General features: G+C 51.3%; 1 protein-coding gene across 1 annotated transcript; it reads left to right on the top strand.

The window, feature by feature from the left end:
- Nucleotides 1-1873: 1873 nt before the first annotated feature.
- PLA2G2C (phospholipase A2 group IIC) lies at nucleotides 1874-15588 on the top strand. The gene is given in 6 exon segments (XM_030805750.1): nucleotides 1874-1913; nucleotides 4113-4251; nucleotides 6303-6317; nucleotides 6353-6435; nucleotides 14696-14834; nucleotides 15552-15588. Coding segments are annotated over 6 exon segments (453 nt in total).
- Nucleotides 15589-19646: the final 4058 nt, after the last annotated feature.

Below are 19646 nucleotides of genomic sequence, written 5' to 3'. Positions count from 1 at the left end.
GCTGACACAGAGGGACAAGCTAACACACACACACACACAGAGAAACTGACATAGAGGGAGAAGTTGACACACAGAGGCAGTTGCTGAGGCCAGAGTGAGCTCTGGGGCTGGGACCGCCTTTCAGAGCTATCCTGAAAAAGACAAGGGATGGCCCTTTAAACTATCACCCCAGCCAGGGATTGGCTAGAGACTCCTTCTCCTGTCTTCCCTGGGAGGGGCCATAACCTTGGGCCACGTGGTACCTGCAGCAGAGGGTGGTTCCCAGTGAGGGAGAGCGTCAGCAGCAGCTGGTACCCCAGCTCTGAAGAGGGGGCCTGCCAGGACTGTGTGAAGCATTCGGGAACTAATGGAGAACCAAACAGAATTGCTGCCCGCATGGGCCTTTGGGGCTATATTTGGTCTCTGTTTACCTATTTGGTCTCTCCAGCCAGCTTGGCAGCTTCCTTTCGTCAGAATGTTCTCATTAGAAGACCTCATAGTTGTGCTTAATAAGAGTCTATGGGATTTCATGACCAGTAATGCACCCAGGTTCCTTTCTTTGTCTCTCTAAAGTGCCATCACCTGCTCATTCAAAAGAACTGAGCCCCTTTTTCGTGGGCTAAACCTGCACATGATTTTTTTTTTTTAGACTCAAAAGGGAAAAAGGAGGCAAGCCTGTAGAGACAGAACCTAATTAAAAAACATCCCGCACAGCAGTTGAAGTGAAGGTTGGCTGGGACCAGGCCGGGTCAGGGCCTGGCCTCGCAGCATCCACCAGAATGTTGCCAAAGGGGGAAGATAGCAAAGACACCCTGATTAACTCTCCCAGGGATCTGCAGCAGGATGGTCATTTTGAAGTTTTCCTGGGAAGCTTTGCCACCAGGTGTAAATCTAGCCCCAGCTCTGCACCTGCCAAATTCTCTAGGCTCAACCGAGCTATAGTTTCACACTCCAAGTCCTGACATTACCAGATTTAGCCTGTTTTATGATGGGGGCTATAAAGACCACTGGTATGTAAAGAAAGCCGTTGACTGATCCCTGGCAGCTCCATGGCAGGGCTGCAACCCACATTCTCCTCTACTGTTCTAATACGGGTATCATTACCCATACTAATCGGAATATGAATTCTGTGTCTACCTGTGACTGCATCTGAAAGTACAGTTTTACTTTCATTATTCCAGCAGGTCCCACAATGGGTCTGTGAAGTAGACAGCTATGTGATCGTGAGGAATTTGTTCAACCTCTCTGGGTCTCAGTTTACCCATCTTCAAAATGATAATAGAACCTCAGAAGGAGTTGTAAGGGTTAAACCATGTAATACCCGTGAAGCCTTTAAAATAAAGGCTTGAAATTATTGACAGGAATTTCTAGTATCGCTCTACAGGAGAAGAAACCAAGGTGCAGAGAGGTAAAGTTGATGAATAAGATGTCTGGGTATCAAGGAAGGAAGGCACTGTGGGACTAGATGCAAACCTGTGTGGGATTTCTATTATGAACAACATAGATGCCTTTCCAACTTGGGAACAGAGGAAGTACAGACTCCTCAGAAGAAAAAAAGAAGAGATGAAGGGATGATGTTGCCAAAGAAAGAAATTTGGAAAAAAAAAAACAAACCAACATTTGCACTTTTAAAACCATGGAACCCTTCTTATTTTTATATTTTCAGGTCTAAATGCCAGAAAGGCTACCATATTCAAAGGGAATGAGATTTGAAAATGATTTCTTTGAGTCCTCTGCTGAGGTCTTTCCAAGGCACTGCAATTAGGGTTTTTCACCCAAATACCCTTGCCTCATTCTGGTCATTTTGTCCCAGAATAGAGGTTTGACTGGGAGACCCCTCACACACAGGTGAAGGCGTGGCCGTAGAACGTCAGACCCCCTGGTCTCCTCAGGAATGAAGGTCATTGCCGTCCTCATCCTCCTCCTCTCCTGCTGTAAGTAGAGAGCTTGCTGGGACAGCACCAAGCTTCTGTCTTCCTGTTTATGTCAGTGGGAGGGGGGACTCTCCAGGTGGCACCAGGTGAGGGAAGTCACAAGTCCCGCAGAAAAGAATCAGGAATGGAACGGGCTCCCACCAACGTCCTCTTGCTTCTGTTTCTGCTATAAAATGGGCTGATCCCGGTGTTGGGATCTTATAAAGTGTCTAGGAAATCAGAGGTTGCCAACCATTTGCTAGAAAGGGAGTTTGACTACTGTTTTACCCCCCTCATCCCCAAGAGTCTTTTTTCCTTTGGATGCTAGTAGCCTTTATTTAAGGCCATTTGGATTCAGAACAAAAATCCAGACATATATCCAGCTAATTTAAGAATAATTAATGCTTATCAGAAAGACATTTTTATGGTGACTTATGGGATAATTGGTAGTTATAAGATTGCTGCCGGGAGATCCGATTGCTTACCTCTGCAAAGTGAAGAAAGACCTACTGGGAAACAGTTTGGAGTCTTTTGGAGACTGATAGACTCTTTTGCTGGATTCGTTGAGTGGAGGTTTGTCCAGATCCATTTTCCTGTCTCTTTCAATTGAGTCACAATAACTTTTGAGTCCCTAAGTCAAAGATGTCAAAAACAGACTTCCTTTCCCCACAGTGAGTGGTGGCATTTACACTTTGCGAGGTGATAGTGCAGGAGGATACCCGTATGCAGGGATGACCGCCTCTGTAGCCTCTCAGTGTGTCCTGAAGATCAGCCCCTCAGTGCGGCTCCAGGGACTGCTTGGGCAGCAGTGACCACCCCGGGCTTCTTCCCTCACACCCCCGTTTAGACTGAACATGATAGTGAGATTGAAGGCACCTGAGAAAACTTCCCCAAACTCTATTTCTGTTTCTTTTCTTCAAGTTCATGTCTTTATTGTATTTTTATTGCAAATTTATTACATGCTTATAATTAAAAAGTAACATAAATGAGTACATAGCAACAAGGTAAAGCTCCTCCTCATCCTCCCCAGACCCCAGTTTTTTCCCTACTGCCAGATGTGACCACTCTTAAGAGTTTGATATACATCCTCTATACAGCCTTTACACACACACATTCAAAACACCATAATAGACAGGAAACACATGCTGGGCCAGGCGTGGTGGCTCATGCCTATAATCCCAGCACTTTGGGAGGCTGAGGCAGGCAGACCACCTGAGGTCAGGAGTTCGAGACCAGCCTGGCCAGCTGCCAAGATGGTGAAACCCCGTCTCTACTAAAAATACAAAAAATTAGGCGTGGCGGCGGGCACCTGTAATCCCAGCTACTCAGGAGGCTGAGGCAGGAGAATTGCTTGAACCTGGAAGGCGGAGGCTGCAGTGAGCCAAGATCACACCATTGCACTCCAGCCTGGGCAACAACAGCGAAACTCCATCTCAAAAAAAAAAAAAAAAAAAAAAAAAGAAGGAAAGGAACATAAGCTTATCATGAAAAGACATGAGACAGCAGAGACGTGTATAAAATGAATGTTGCCTGTTTCTTTCTCTTCAATCCCAATCGCCTAGAGATAGTGCTATCAAAGGTAGTTTATTTTTGAGACACACAATTTTGTTATTATCCCCCTGTCGGTGGACATGTGGGTGGTTTCCAGTTTTTTGATATCACAGATAATGCTTCAGCAAACCATTTGGTGTATGCATTTGTGCCCACTCTCACAAGCATCTTGTAGAAGCAAAAACAGCTGAGTTCATGTGTACTTGCCATTTAAAAAAATAATAATTGAGGATACCTTTCCTGCCTCTGAAGTATTTTGTTTCTCCTGTGAGATAGTAAAGGCCTGATGACATCTGGAGGGACTGGCATTTCTGGCTTTGAACTTTTCCCATTCATGTTGCATCAGACCCCAGGGTGTTCTGCCTAGGACTGTGGTTTCTTGCTTTGAGGGGGAACACTATGGTTGACGGGAGAGCCTTGTTCTGAACCTCATGGAAACTGGGTATTCATCCGGGTTAGCAAAAAACTAGCTGTGTTACAGGGGCAAATCTGAACCTATTTTCTTCCCCAGGAAAGGGGCTGATGATTCCAGCCATGCCCCTTGCACTTTGCTTTGGGGATCTGGTGATATTTCGAATGCTCAGCATTCTAGTAAGGGGAGGGGACATCAAGGCAGCATCGTGCTCATTGCAACTTCCTTCTTCCTTTTTTTCTCATCGGTGGTGGCAGCCCCCACCCACAGCAGTTTCTAGCAGTTTCAGAGGATGGTCAAACACATCACAGGGTGGAGTGCCTTCTTCTCATATTACGGATATGGCTGCTACTGTGGGCTTGGGGGCAAAGGGATCCCCGTGGATGACACTGACAGGTGGGTGCAGAGGCTCTAAGGCCACCTATCATTTGTTTTGCATTAAAGTTCATGCTTGAAGCCAGAGAGAGGGTGTTAGGATTCTTGCATGGCAAGTAACAGAAAACAACTCAGGCTAATGGAAGGAAGAACTGAACGGGATTCGGAGGATGGGTCTTGAGAAACCGAGGGTCGGGGCCAGCTTCTTGAGTGTGTCACCTGTGAAGTTTCATAGGGCCCGGCACTCATAAGGGCCTAAACGTGGTTTACTGCTCTGTTGCCGCCATCTTGAAATTCTTAATAAAGGGCCCCACGTTTTCATTTTGCTTTGACCTCTGCAATTATGCAGTCAGTCCTGCCCAGAGCTCTAGAAGCTGTTTCATCCTCATAGTAAAAGTCCTCTGCTTTCAGCTCTCCAGCTTTTTGGACTATAGGCACAGCACAACTGACTCACTAGTCCTAATTCCATATTCTAGGAGAGGGAATCCAAGTGGCCCAGTTTGGAGAAGTTGTCCATCTGGGTGAGGTTGCATGGCACAAACCTGGCTTCCAGGCCTCCTCCAAAGGATGGGGGTGGGGGAGTGCGAGTTCCTAGAAAAAGTAGAGGTGGGTGTCATCTGGTGAGTGTATGTGTGGGGAGGTAAGAAACGGGACAGTTTGCATGTCATTTCACTTAAAGACATAAGAAAGCAAAATGTTCCTTGCCACATTTAACCTAGTATGGAGAAACATGTCCCCACAGTGGGGCCTTAAATATCACTCCTGGAGCTCGAGTCTTGTGGGTGGGGCTCATGGAACTATGGGAGGACCTCAGAGCCTTGGAAGGGCAACTGACACTTATGAAATGCCCTTACGTGCCAAGCACTGGGACTGGCGATTGGCACACAAACCTAATTTAATTCTCTCAGGGAATGCACAAGACAGTGATACCAGCCCATTTAACAGGTGAGGACAGTGAGTTGCTAAACCACCTCCCAAAGGCAATGCAGCTTGTAAGTGGCAGAGTTGGGATTGAACGAGAATTTGCCTATTTCAAAGTTTGTCCCCTCGCCTTGATGGTCTGTGCCTCCCCTGTCAAAGTCCAAAGGCTGATTAGAAATTGAACATCATTAGCCAAAGCTGATCAACAGCAGAGCCCCCACTTGCAGATGGGAATGGTGAGAGAGGAAGACTGAAATATTTTTCTTGGCCTTTCAGGCCTTAGAATCTAAGCTTAAGCTTTTGCCTTCGTGTCCCTTGTGTAGTGAGTGGTTGAGGACATGGACTGAGTGTTATTTCTCCTCCAGTGCTCTCCCATCCAGCCCCCAGCCAACTCTGGGTGCCATGAATAGGACAACCTCGGCTTTTGCAGACAATTGTTTCCTCAGAGAACGTCACAGTGCCTGGCTCACAGTAGGTGCTCAGTAAAAAGTGTCAAATGAATGAATGGGCCTAGGTTTTTGTCCTGGGTCTATCATTTTCCAGCTGCCTAAGTTTGGGAAATTGGCCTCTTGGAATCTCAGTCCCTCCCCTACAAAAGTGCGACAATGATTGTACTTCACAGGTTTCTATGAGTGGCTAATGAGATAGCAACAGATACTAGAGAGGGCTCAGGAAATGCTACTGGTTGTTATTATTATTTTTTATTTTATTTATTTTTTGGGAGACGGGGTCTTGCTCTGTTGTCCAGGCTGGGGTGGAGAAGCTCAATCACAGCTCACTGCAGCCTCTGTCACCTGAGCTCAAGCAATCCACCCACCTCAGCCTCCTGAGTAGCTGGGACCACAGGCTGGCGCCACCATGCCTGGCTTTTTTTTTTTTTTTTTTTTTTTTTTACTTAAAAAACACAGGAGATCTCCCTATGTTGCCCAGGCTGGTCTCAAACTCCTGGATTGAAGCGATCCTCCTGCCTCATCCTCACAAAGTGCTGGGATTGCAGGCATGAGCCACCACACCTGGCCTATTTTTAATATTATTGATAATTCACCTCCTCACCTTCAATGCCTTCTTGCCTAGAGGAGGAGGCAGGTGAGCCCTTTCTCCCCAGATAAGGTCCTCCAGCAGATTCCTGAGGGACCCACTTCCAGGCACAGCCCCTCATCTCCCTCTTGTCTCGCCCCAGATGCTGCCGGGCACATGACTGTTGCTACGAGAAGCTGAAGGAGTTCAGCTGCCAGCCTGTGTTGAACAGCTACGAGTTCCACATCGTCAGTGGCACAGTGGTTTGTGAGTAGCCTTTTCTGTATGGAAATGTCTTTTAACCTGGGCCTTTCCTTAACATTCACCTCCTCTTTGACCCAGAGATCTTTTAGAAAATGAAATGCTTCCAAGTGCTTGGAAGGAGGTATTCCTGAGTTTTTTCCTGATGCTCCAGAGCTTCTCGGAGTGTCCGTGCTCATCCTGGCCTGGTCTCTCCCGCCCATGAGTGCACCTCCTGAACTCTCCGGGAGCCCAGAGCCTGGCAGATAGTACATGCTCAATAAATACTTGTTCACTTGAGCTAATTTTGAAGCTTCCCTTGACAACTGTTACTGTTGAGAACATGTTTCCTTGTTTCTGTCATTTTGTTAACAAAACGGCTCAACTGTCTTCCAGTTGGACAAATATTTATTAAGAGCGACTGCATGCCAAGCACTAAGATAGGTGCCACCAGGGCCACAAAAGCAAATAGGTGGGAAGGGAAGGGGGACTCACATGTTATTGAGACCATTCAAGGAGCCATGTGGGCAAGTGGATCAAGCGCCCTGCACATGGGGCGTGGCCCTGGCATCCGGAGCGTGTTCTGCGGCTGGTAGGGTACGGGTATGTGCAGGGCAATCCTGGTCTAAACAGCAGGCACATTTGGAGGCACTGGGCAGTGGCCTTTGGTGAGCACCATCCTTCCCGGCATACCCAGGGTGGGTCCTGGGGTCCCGGGCTGGGAGGGTGAAGAGCACCAAATAAAGAAGTGGCTTCTTAAAGTGTGTGGCTCACTTCCTGCCTGGCCTCGTGGGATTGCATGAATCACTTTCCTTCCCAGGTGTATTTATTCACAGCTGTGAGTGCACCTTGGAGTTCCTCTGTTTCCTCCTGAGGTCAGGGAACTACCACCTCTCAGCCACTCATCCCCTAGGGCGGGAGATACGTCTTCCATCCCGTAGTGGGTTCCAGGGCTCAGAACCCTGGTCTCCTGAGCTCCCCCCACCCACCACTTCAGCTCAGCACACACCAATACCCAGAGTTAGGACTGTGAGGTCTCCTTGGCACCAGCCGTGTGGGTTGGGGGCTCAGACCCCTGCACTGGGAGGACCTGCCTCAGCTCTCGGCCTGCTTCTTGGCCTGCCCTGCCCACTGCCACCAGCACATGGTTGACAGGGAAAGAACCCCCTTTTGTTCCCCATGTGAGCTCAAGGAGACTTCCTGAGTTGGAGCTCTCTGGTGTGGTCCTTCTCAGGCCTAAAGCAAAGTGTCTCTTCTGTGACACCTCCAAGGCCATGTTCAGGAGAGGGGAAGGGATCAGGTCCTGGTGGGAGGGATGGGGAGAGGGGACTGGAGAAGGTGGCCTCCAGGGATCGAGTTTCCCATGGCCTCTTCCCACCTGTCTTTGGCACAGGGGCGGGGACACCTGGCTGGCCCAGCCCAAGCCTCCACCCTGGGCTCCTGTGGGCTGGCTGCACTCGCCAGGGCTGGCCTGGGCTCTCTGTACCCAGGGAAGCTTCTCTATTCAACGTCCTTCACCCTCGCAGCCCAGGACCCCAAGAGATGGGGAGAGTGGAGCAAAGGGTGAGGAGCAGAGGCTGGAGCCCCAGGCAGTGGCGCTGCTGGGCAATGGTGGGAGGTGCCGGCAGGGGCTGGGAGTTGAACCAGAAAGTACGTGGCCTGGGCTGTGCTTTCTTCCCACGTTGCCCCTGCAGAGCAGAAGCAGCCAGTTGCTCCTGCAGCCTTGACCAGGGCTCCCGAGTCCAGAGCCTTGCTCAGGGCACTAGCGTGGGAGGAGGCTTCCGAATCAGTCCCAGAGCATCAGCCCCCACCTCCTCGTTGACCCACAGCCAGTGAGGACCAGGCCAGCCCCTGTCATCCCCACCCCCACCTTGCCAAGCCCCTGCTCCCAGAAGCAGGGCTGAGAGCGAGGTGATCTGGGTTCTAATCCAGAGTCGGCTGCTGACATGTGCTGAGCCCCAGGTCCATTGATTTACTTGCCCCAGTATTGAGTGAGCGTCCACTGGGTACCCGCCCAGTGCTGGTGCTGTGCCTGGGGCCAGGGGCACAGAATAAAGCAGACCCAGTCCCTGCTCTTCTGGCATTCACGGTCTTGTGGAAACTCCAGAGCTAAAGTGCCCTTAGAGATCGTCCAGATCAGCCCCTCATTGTAGCAATGAAGAGACTGAGACCCACAGAGGGGATGAGTTTGATCCAAGAAACAGACAAGATTAAGATGCATGTGCCTTGAACCTCTTCAGTGCTCTGGAACATACTGTCTGGCCTGAGTTGTCTGGGCTTTGGTTTTCTTATCCATGAAATTGGTACAATAACAACAGCTACAGTGTATGAGCCTCTGTGATAGATGCTGTACACGCAGCACCTGAACTCACATGATAAACCACTGAGGTGAGCATTATCTCCCATTATCAAGGAGGCCCCTGGGGCTCAGAGAGGTTAAGCACGATGGCCAAGGCCACACAGCCAGGGAAAGAAGAGTTGGAATTCAAACCCCGGGTGCCCTGTCTCACACCAGCTTCCCCTGTGGAGGGTGCTGGTGTGTGCATGATTGGAGGCCCTCACACAGTTTAAGTCTCAGGATCTGCAGCAAACTGGTCAGAATGCTCTGCCCTGGCCCAGGGAAGGAAAGAGGGGCAGATGGAGTTTGCTTCTCTTTAAGGCCCCGCAGCTTTGTGTTCCTGCTGAGAAGCCTCAGAGTCAGGCAGCACTGGGTCTAATTCCAGCTCCACCCCTTGTATTAATAGCTGGGCCTTAATCTCCTCATCTGTGAAATGGAGAGAATCCCCTGTACTTCATAAGGCTGCTGGAAGGATTAGCTAAAGCAACCCAGCTACAGGGGCTGGCCTACAGTAGGTGCTTCGTTAATGGCCTTCCTTTTAGATGTGGAAATTCCTCTTTTTGTCCAAGTTTTCTTTTCCTCTTTGATTATAGCACTGGGATTTTCTTTGTTACTGTTTCTTTGAAGAGTCCGCTCTGTAGTTGTGCCCATCGGGCTATGGTCAGTAACCCCTTATGGAATAAAACCCCTTTCCTGGCCGGGCATGGTGGCTCATACCTGTAATCCCAGCACTTTGGGAGGCTGAGGCGGGAGGATCACTTGAGCCCAGGAGTTCGAGACCAGCCTGGGCAACACAGTGAGACCCCTGTCTCTACTAAACATACAAACAATTGGCCAGGTGTGGTGGTGCATACCTGTAGTCCCAGCTACTCAGAAGGCTGAGATAGGAGGATCACCTGAGCCCAGGAGATGAGGCCACAGTGAGCTGTGATTGTACCACTGCACTCCAGCCTGGGCAACAGAGTGAGACTCTACCTCAAAAAAGAAAAACAACAATAAAAACACCTATTTCCCTATCCTAACTGCACCTCCACTCAAAGAGCTGCCCCTGCAAGAGTTAACCAACTCCCTAGCCACCCATAAGTTCTGAAATCCTGCACCCAGGCCTGGTCCCAGGTTGCCTAGCAACGAGGGGCTGCTCTGGGATGCAGTAGGTAAGCAGGGGAGGGAGAGGAAGCAAACAACTTGGTCTGTCCACGACTCTAAATGTCACTGAGAGATCAGTGCAGAGAAAGGCCTGTCACCAGAGCTCAGGGCCCAATTTGCCTGGTGGTGGGGACAGCTGCCCCCAGGCCACCTGGGAGGTGGTTATCCCTCCTTTGAGTGGGCTTACATAAGTACTTGGCATTTTTGCAAGGGACTTTAAGCTCACTCAGCAGTGACACCCCCTCCACCCACATGCACATACATGTGTGGTACAGGGAGGACCCGGTGTGGGAGGCAGAGATGGGGTTCCAGCCAACTGAACCTCCATCATCTGCATCTCCCGGCCTCTGACTGCCTCCCTCTGCCAAAGCGGGAAGATGAAAATGGTAACTGCTGGAACTTGTATTTTGCAAAGACTTTTCTCATTTACCGCTGAATATATTCCTCATCTCAGCCTCCACTCGCTGACATGCTACCCACTGTCTCTCCAGCATTCATCTCTACCTGAAATGATCTTGTTTAATTCTCTGTGTCTGTGTGCATCGACTCTCCCTCCTGACTAGAAAGTTCCATGAGAGCAAGGAGCAAGCCTGTCTTGTTTGAGGGCACTGGTTCTCATAGAGCCCACAGGGAATGGTGCCCCTGGACTAAGCAGTGTGGGGTCTGCTGGCTTGCACCTGTGCCCCCAGCTCCTAGCCAAAGACCAGACACATGTTGGGAGCTCAATACTTGTTTGTTTAATGAGTAGATGAACAAAAGCACTCATGAATAGGCAGTGCACGTATCTTTATCACCATTTGAAAGCTGAGGAAACAGGCTTTAAGAGGAAAGCAACTTGCCTGACACCCCAAAGCACAGAAGCAGCATATCTGGCCCAAGAACCTGGCTTCCTGTCTCCTAGGGGTCAGCTGCTGGCATTGGCCTTTAGGCCATGTGAGTGTGGCCAGTAGGGTGGTCAGCAAGGAGCCTTTACTGCATGTTAGGGTCAGGAGATCAGCAATGAGGAGGACAAAGTCCTTGCCTGGAAGGAGCTTGTGTTCCAAAAAAAACAAGAGACCATAGCATATTCATTAATAAAGACACATTCAAACAGGGCCAAGTGCTCTAAAGCACCTCAGACAAAGTGACAGGCTGCAAAATGACAGAGGTTGGGGGTCAGGAAACAGAAGGTGCCTGCTTTAGGTGGTCGAAGAAGGCCTCTCTGGGGAGGTGGCATTTGGTCTGAGACCTCAGGTCTGGTGTGCTAGGAGCAGAGGAGCCTTGGGGAAGAATGGAGATGAGGTTGGACAGGATGAGACACATGCCTTCTATGTCCATGGCAAGGGAGTCATTGGAGCATGTGAAGCAGAGGATGCTCTACTTTTGCCCCAGAAAGATTACTCTGGCTACAGTGTAGAGAAAGAAGAGAGTGAGGGAGGAAAGAAGAGCCCCATTAGGGGACTGTTGCAAAGCACTGGGAGGCACAACCACAGCTGAGATCAGCATGGTGACAGTGGGGATGGGAAGTGTCAGATGCCGGGAATGCTGTGCAGGTAGGGTCAGGGCCGACAGGACCTGCTGATGGGTTCAGCGTGGGGTGTGAAAGGAACAGAGGCTGCACCCCAGGCTCCTGGCCTGAGTGGCTGTAGATAGTGGCACCAAATACTGAGCTCGTGAAGATGGGGGGAGAGCTGATGATGAAGACAACAAGAGTTTGGTGTGAGTCACCTTGAGTTTGAGATACTCAAGGTGTAAGGGGAAGGCAGGTGGACACATGCTTATTGAAGTCTGGAGCCCAAGGGAGAGGTGTGGGCTGCAGCGGAGAAGTTGGGAGTATTCAGAGTTCTGACACTGACCAAGAACACACCTGAGAGAATTCAGAGACAACCAGGGCTGAGGTGAGGTGCTCAGACTGGGGCCTGGGCCAGCCACAGGCAGGAATGCAGACTTGCTGCCCCTTCTTATTTGTGGAGATGTAGTTCATGCAGCAAGAAAGTCATTCCAAAGCCCTCCTTTCCTTTCTTCATGCTTCGGTTTCTCCATTAGCACATTAAAAGATGCAAGGTCTGGAGTTAAGCTTGCTTTTAAAAGGTGGCCTCCAAAGATGGTTTTTCTTGGCCTGGGGCTGTCTCATCATCCAGGTCATGACAGGCCCAGTCCATGGTTGAGGAATGCCACAGAAGTGACAGTCCACTGCAAAAGACTGCTGCTCCAGATGAGTTCTGGAAGGCCTGGGGATGGGGCAGGCCACTGAAGTAGAACTGGATGTCAGATGCACGTGTTAGAAAGGACAGGAAGACCATTCGAGAAAGGGAGAGGGGGCAGGGAGAAAGGAAGGAGGGCTAGGCAAAGGAAACAAGAGATGGAATAGAAGAAGAGAGAGGACCAGAAGACAGTGAGATCAACAGAGAGAAGGACAAGAAAGAAGGTGGCTGAGGAAGGTGAGAAAAGTGTTTCCAGGGTGACAGCAACGGGACCAGGCCCTCTGGTTGGACAGTGAGGCTGGCTGGGGGGCCTGAGCTCAAGTAGCCCTCGCCCCCTGAGAGAGTGGGGGCTACCTGGGGAGCTGGGCTTGATGCATCTGGAAGGATCTTCACAGAAGCAGGAGGGGGAGTGGGAGGGCAGAGGGCACCCAGGCGCTAGAACAGTGGGAGTGGCGGGAGCCGCAAAACCGGAGAGCCAGAGGAGTGAACATCCCTGGCAGATTCCCTGCGGGCGAGCAGGGGGGGCAGGAAGCTCGGTGGTGTTGGCACAACGTGAGAAGTTCCAGGGAGGCGTGGGAGGACGGCTTCTGCAGGACGCAGATTTTGCAGAGGGAGAGAGGCAAACAGACTGACTGCAGGCAGCTCGGCCGGCTCCACAGGGCGCTGCGTTTTCTCCACGTGGAGCTGGAGTGCATCACCCTGAGAACAGCAGCAAGCGCCCACAGGGCACCTTCTGCGTGCCAGGCACATCCAGACCACTCGTCGGTAGACACCACTGATCCTCACCACCACCCCAGGAATGGGACACTGCCATGTGTTTCTGAAATGACTAGGTTTTAGTACCATTTCATAGATGAGGAAGCTGAAGCTAACTTGCCCAAGGTCATAAACCAGGGCGTCTGGTGGCCTCCCCTCCTCACTGCCAACCCTGAGAGTGGACTAGGGTGGAGTTATCTGGAAAGAGGAAGCTGTACCTGAGAGCCCTAAACACACATGCGCACACACACATACACACATACATGCACACATGAATAATGCACACACACACATGCGCACGCACGCACATGCACACGTGGACACATACCTGCACACACACGCATACACATGCACACAGGCACACGCATGCACACAGTGCTACAGCTCTGATTAGTAGGTAAATAAAAGGTCCCCATCTAGTGGTCACTCGGCCAAAGTGCATACACTGAACCCCAAAGGCCCATAAAGGCTTCATTCATCCCTTCTCTTATTCTTCATTCATGGATTCTATTGAGCATCTGTTGTGTGCAGCATCTGTCCTGGATGCTGGGGACACTGTGATGACCTAGACAAGGTCCCAGCCGCACACAGCTTATGCTTCTTTGAGCGGAGGCAGACACAAGCCAGGAAACCAGTAAGAGAAGTTAAGTAAAAAGCACGGTGAGTGAGACAAACGGGTATGGAGGGTGTGGCCAGAGAGAGCTTTAATTCAGGTGGTCAGGGAGCGCCTCTGAGAAGGTGAACTTTGACCAAGCCTCAAACAGTGGCAGGGATCCCACTGTTTGCAGATCTTGGGGAGAAGCATTTTAGACAAAAAGAACAGCAAGTCCAAAGGCCCAGAGACAAGACAGAGCAAGACCTGTGACATGAAACAGGCGGGTGTGCCAGGAGCAGGGAGGCTGGGAGAGTGGAGGGGGAGGGCGATGAGGGTGGAGAGGCTGGTGAGGGTGGCATCCCGGCAAGTGTGCCTGGCCACGGAGGCCACAGAAGGATTCAGCATGTCTTTCCCGAATAGGAAACCACACTGGGGCTGTAAGCCAGAGAGTGAACGTAACTCAGATTACAGTTTGAGACGGTCCCTGCTTATTTCCTTCCATGAAGGAGGAAGAGCTGCTCATGACAGGGATTTGGGCAGTGGCCAAAGACATGGAGAGAAGAGGGCAGAGCATGGGCTATTTTAAACACAGAGAAGATTAGCGGGACCTGCTGGCAGACCGGATGTGAAATGTGGAAGGAGCGGGGGCAGCGAGGTCAGCTCCTAGTTTCTTGAGAATGTGGCTGAATCACGGGCTCACAGGCAGAGGGAACACTAGGACATCAAGGGTTCCCTTGGGAATGCCTCAAGTTGGAGATGCCTGAGACATCCCAGTGAGATGTCAAGCAGGCAGCTGGAAATAGGAGATGAGCTCTGGGAAAATGCTCCCATCACCCTGGCCTGTGTGCTGCCTGGGTGCACCCATTCAGGGCCCCTCCACGCAGCCCACGCCCCCCTCCTCCTGATTCCTTCTAGGCTTCTCCAGCACTCGTGGGATGCCCCGATGTGATCAGGGAAGGGCTTGAGGATGCAGGGGAGCTGTGGCTGAGAGCCCTAAACACACACAGGCACACGCACACACACATACACAGGCACATGCACACGCACATGCACACACGAGCATACACACGCACAAATGCACGCACATGCACACAAATGCATATGCACACACACACATGCACACACATGCATACATGTATCCCTTTCAGTGGCTTTCCTTTCTGTCCTCAACCCTTGGCCCCTTACAGTGAGCTCCCCACTCTCTCCAGCCTTAGAACCAAACCCTGGGGCTGGGCTGGGAGTCCCCATTGACCCTCTGTGTCTCTGCAGGTGGATGCACCCTTGGTCCTGGTGCCAGCTGCCACTGCGGGCTGAAGGCCTGTGAGTGTGACAAGCAATCCGTGCACTGCTTCAAAGAGAGCCTGCCCACCTATGAGAAAAACTTCAAGCAGTTCTCCAGCCAGCCCAGGTGTGGCAGACATAAGCCCCGGTGCTAGGGACACCACAGGGTCCCCCTCGCCATCCAGCATCCGCTCTAGTGTTGCTCTTCCAGGAAGCCTTCTCAGATCCCCGGCAGGCCCCTGTTCTTCCACTGGGAGGGAGGACAAAATGTCTTCCACAGGGCAGCTCACCCTTCAGCATTCTGACCAAGGGGACTCCCTGTCGTTCAGCATCAGAGGACTGAAGAGCAGAAACGGGAAAGACGAGATGCTGCCCTGCGGGAGCTGGCATTCTGTGGAGTGGGGAGGACTACAAATGCATGGATATAGAAGTAAGAGACACATTAGACCGTAGTAAGTGCTATGATGCAGTAAAACAAAGGGACGGGATAGAGATGCACCCAATCCCACATCCCAGGGTTTCCAGGAGGGGAGAAGCCCCAGGATCTACCCCAAACTCTCTCTTCACCCCCACTGCAAACCAGGACACAGAGCAGACTTGAGCACCAGGCCCACACCCAGCTCTAGCTGGGAACAAAGCCACCACTTTCCTTGCCCCTCTGTGTCCTCACTTTTTATGATGTCATTCTTAGCTTTTCTTATCAAGAGGCAGAATCTGTTTTCCCCACCCCATGAATCTGAACTGGTCTTGTGGCTTAGTTTGGTCAATAGAATTTGTGGGAGGGATGGTTTACCAGTTTTGAGCTAGGCCTCAGGAGGTCTAGGGCATGTCTACTCTCTCTTAGGACAGCTGCCCCCATCCTGCGAAAAAGCCTGGGCTAGCCTGCTGGAGGATGAGAGCCCACCTGGATCAGTTGTCTCAGCTGATTTCAGACACGTGAGAGAGAGCTCAGCGAGACTCAGCTTGTAGCTGACTACAGATGCGTGAGGGAACCTGGCTGAGACCAAAACAACTGTCCAGCTGAGCCCAGACTAAACTGCCAAGCAGAATTGTGAGCTAAATAAAGGCTGCTGTTCTAAGTCACTGGGTTTTGGTATGGTTTGTTAGGCAGCCCTAACTAACAGGTGTAATTGGTCCTTATTCCCTTATTCACTGAGAGTGATGGGTTCTCAGCCCTGAGCTGGACTTGGAGGCCATGGAAATGTAGTGGACGTGGCCTTTGTTCCCTACCTTGAAGGTGTGGAAGGAGGTCAAGTTCATGGAATAATGGAGAACACATAACTGTAATCGTTTGCTTGTTCAGGCACCACACATTTATTGAGCACTTGCTATGTGCCAGGCACAGTGCCGGACAGTAGGGATTCAGAGATTTAAAGAAAACAAACAAAAGTCAGGTCTAAAACACCTGGGGAGAATGCTGAGAGTGATACAAGCTTTTAGGAATTCAGACACAAAATCTGGATTGAAAAATGGACAGATGTGAAGACAGAAAAAGACACCAGATGTGGAGGGTCAGTGGAGGGTCTGGGGGCCTGGGCTTCTGCGCTTTGGCTGGCTCAGCTTGTACTATCATGTGGGTGACTGGTCTGCTCTTCTCTCCCACACACTTGGGTGGAAATTGCAACTGCAGATGGGCAGTTTGAGGTTTACGAACATCAGGGAGACTGTAAGCCGGCCATAAGGGAAGCAGCTGTAGAAAGGTGGGCATGGAACCAAGGTGGCCAGGCCCAAGCCAGCAGGCACCCCCCCACCTCAGGGATCCTGACCACTGCAGAGACCAGCTCCAGACTGTGAAGGTGCCTGGCTGACCGACACAATGGAGGAAGAGGGGCGAGGGCCAGGCTTAGCATGGGGGACAGGGTTCCCGTGTGAGATCCAGGTCATCTTTTTTTAAAAAATTTTTGAGACAGAGTCTCACTCTGTCATCTAGGATGGAGGGCCGTGGCACGATCGAGGCTCACTGCAACCTCCGCCTCCTGGGTGCAAGCGATTCTCCTGCCTCAGCCTCCTGAGTAGCTGGGATTACAGGCGCCCGCCACCACACCTGGCTAATTTTTGTATTTCTAGTAGAGACAGGGTTTCATCATGTTGGCCAGGCTGGTCTGGAACTCCTGACCTCAATTGATCCACCCACCTCGGCCTCCCAAAGTGCTGAGATTACAGGCATGAGCCACTGCACCCGGCGCCAGGCCATCTTTTTCACTCCCTCCTGTCTTCCATCCCCTAAATCTATAAGATAGAAATGACGGGCCCTTGATGGTATGCAAGCCCCATTTGTTTGGCACTGATGCCCTGATTCTCGGAGAGCTGAGATGGGAGTGTAGAAGGATAGGCAGACTCTCTCTGGGAAAGTCTGTTGTCCTCAAAGGGAAATCACCCATTCCCTGAGCACATGTTACTGAAGACCTACTCCAAGCCAGGCCTTCTGCACCAGACTCCACGGAGCTTTCAGACCAAAGGGAAAACAAGTAAGCAGGGGATTGCAGAACAAGCTGGGGGTGCTAGGATTGGGGTGGGCTTGGGGAGCAATGCCCACCTCCTGGAAGGTGAGGGAAGCTTTCCTGAGGACTGCTGGGGGTCTGACATCTCATCTGAGACTTGAAGATGAGGAGGAGTTAGGAGGGCCAGTGGGGCCATGCAGAGCCTCCCAGGTTGAGGTTTGGAGAAAAGCAGCATATGCCTATGCAAGCTCCTTGTCCACCTGCCTTGCCCATCTCTGCCGAGGGCTCTTCATTGTTGGTCCCTGCAGCCCAAAAACCTGGATGTTGAATTATAATATTCCACATCCTACACCCAATCTGTTGGCACTACCTTCAAAATGCATCTAGATTCTGTATTTATAAAATGCTTCCATCAAATGTTTACATGGAAAAAAAAAAAGAGAGAGAGGGGAAAAAAATCTAGAAGCCAGCCACTTCTTACGACTTTCACTGCCACCTTCTTGGGTGGGAGCCACCATCACTGGTGCCTGGGTCACTGCAGCTGCTCGCTGCTGTTCTCTCTGCACCCACCCTCGGCCCCTCCATCTCTTCCTCACACAGCAGTCAGCTGGCAGTGACTGAGCCTGGCACTCTCTGCTCAGACCCTCAGTGGCTCCCATTGGGCTGTCTTTACAGTGCCACCCCTTCAAGTCTGGGCTGGAATTGCACCTTCTTGATGAGGCTTATGCTGACCACCCTATTCAGTCCTGCCCTCTCCCACCGGCATTGCCCATCCTCTCTGTCCTGCCCCTTATTCATCTGATGAAACCTGGGGACCGGGGGGGGAAGTGTGGACTAGTGACTTGTTGCAGGTCACCAGCTAGTGCCCAGCAGGGCTGGAATGTGAACCCCTGTCTTCTGATTCACAATCTCTTACTTCCCACCCACTTTCTCAAAATGAGGAAGTTGGATCTGATGTCCTCTGAGTCTCAGGCTCTGGAGCTGGAGTTCAAATCCTGTGTTTGTTGCATGATCTTGAGTCATTTACTTGGCTCCTCTGGGCCTCCGTTTCCTCCCTGCAGAAGCAAAGCTATGAATAGTCCCCACTGTAGCAGGATGAGCCATGGACAAAACCTCTCAGACACCGGGTTAAGGAAGGATTTGGCTTTATTCGGCCAGGAGTTTCGGCAGACTTGCATCTCAACAGCCGGGAGCTTTGGCAGACTCATGTCTCAAGAACCGAGCTCCCTGAAGACAGAGTTCCTGGCCCTTTTAAGGGCTTACAACTCTAAGGGGTTCCACGTGAAAGGGTCACGATAGATTGAGAGCACATGTGGTTAGAGTGGGCGGGGGGGGGGCGGTTAATCTTTTAACCACAGGCCTGGTCATCAGTGGCACTGGCTGGTCTTGCCACTGACTTCATTCCTGTTGTTTTTCAACTTTTACTTCCTCTTCCTCTTCAGAGACAGGAGACAGTTAGAGAAATGGCCTCTCTCCCCACTCACCTCCTAGGGCTGCTGAGAGGGTTAAATGAGAGGACACATGCAAAGCTCTCGGCACAGTGATCAACGCGCTCTGCTTTTCTTAGGCCCTGACATCCTGAGATCCCAGACCCCCTTCCTTGGCAGAGCATGGGTGTTTTAGATGGGTTGACTTGGCCAGGGCAATATGTCTTTTTTTTTTTTTCTGAGACGGAGTCTCGCTTTGTCGCCCAGGCTGGAGTGCAGTGGCGCGATCTTGGCTCACTGCAAGCTCCGCCTCCCGGGTTCATGCCATTCTCCTGCCTCAGTCTCCCGAGTAGCTGGGACTACAGGTGCCCCCCACCATGCCCGGCTAATTTTTTTTGTTTGTTTGTTTAGTAGAGACGGGGTTTCACCATATTAGCCAGGATGGTCTCAATCTCCTGACCTCATGATCCGCCCGCCTCAGCCTCCCAAAGTGCTGGGATTACAGGGGTGAGCCACTGCGCCTGGCCTAATATGTCTTTTTAAAAAAAAAAACAAAAACTGTGCACCCCTGTCTCCTGTTGTTAGGAGCCTTGGTGTTTTTCTCCAGAACTTTCCTTGTTGTCACAGTTGGTGGCATCAGCTGCTTGTCAGGAAGCCACAACTGGGGAAGCCAACAGCTAGTGTTACTGTGCCAGCCTCTGGAGGAAGGGCTGCCTCTCTGCATTCATAGTCAGGGCCGGGCAGAGGAAGTGGCGGCTCTCAGGCCCAGCTGGGGGCAGGGTCAGTCAAGGTCCCAGGTGCCTGGCTATGGCTTAGGGGCAGCAAGGGTCCACAGACCCTTCCCTTCTGCATCCTCTCACTCCTCCTCCCACCCGCTCCCTTTCCTCCTCACACTCACAGGCAGGGAGCCAGATTTTCTTGCTAAATAACAACTTTGCTTCTGCCAATTTTCTGTTTGGGGAAGAATGTCACAGGCAGTCCACTTCCATCAGCAACACCTTCTTCTACCTGCCGCTGTCTGCCACCAGACCTGAAGGTCTTTTGCCCAGGGCACCAGTCACCCACTCTAGA

The sequence above is a fragment of the Nomascus leucogenys genome, chromosome 24 (assembly GCF_006542625.1).
Source record: "Nomascus leucogenys isolate Asia chromosome 24, Asia_NLE_v1, whole genome shotgun sequence".
Lineage (NCBI taxonomy): Eukaryota > Metazoa > Chordata > Mammalia > Primates > Hylobatidae > Nomascus > Nomascus leucogenys.
The sequence above is the reverse complement of the archived record's forward strand: the minus strand, read 5'-3'. Positions and strand labels throughout refer to the sequence as shown.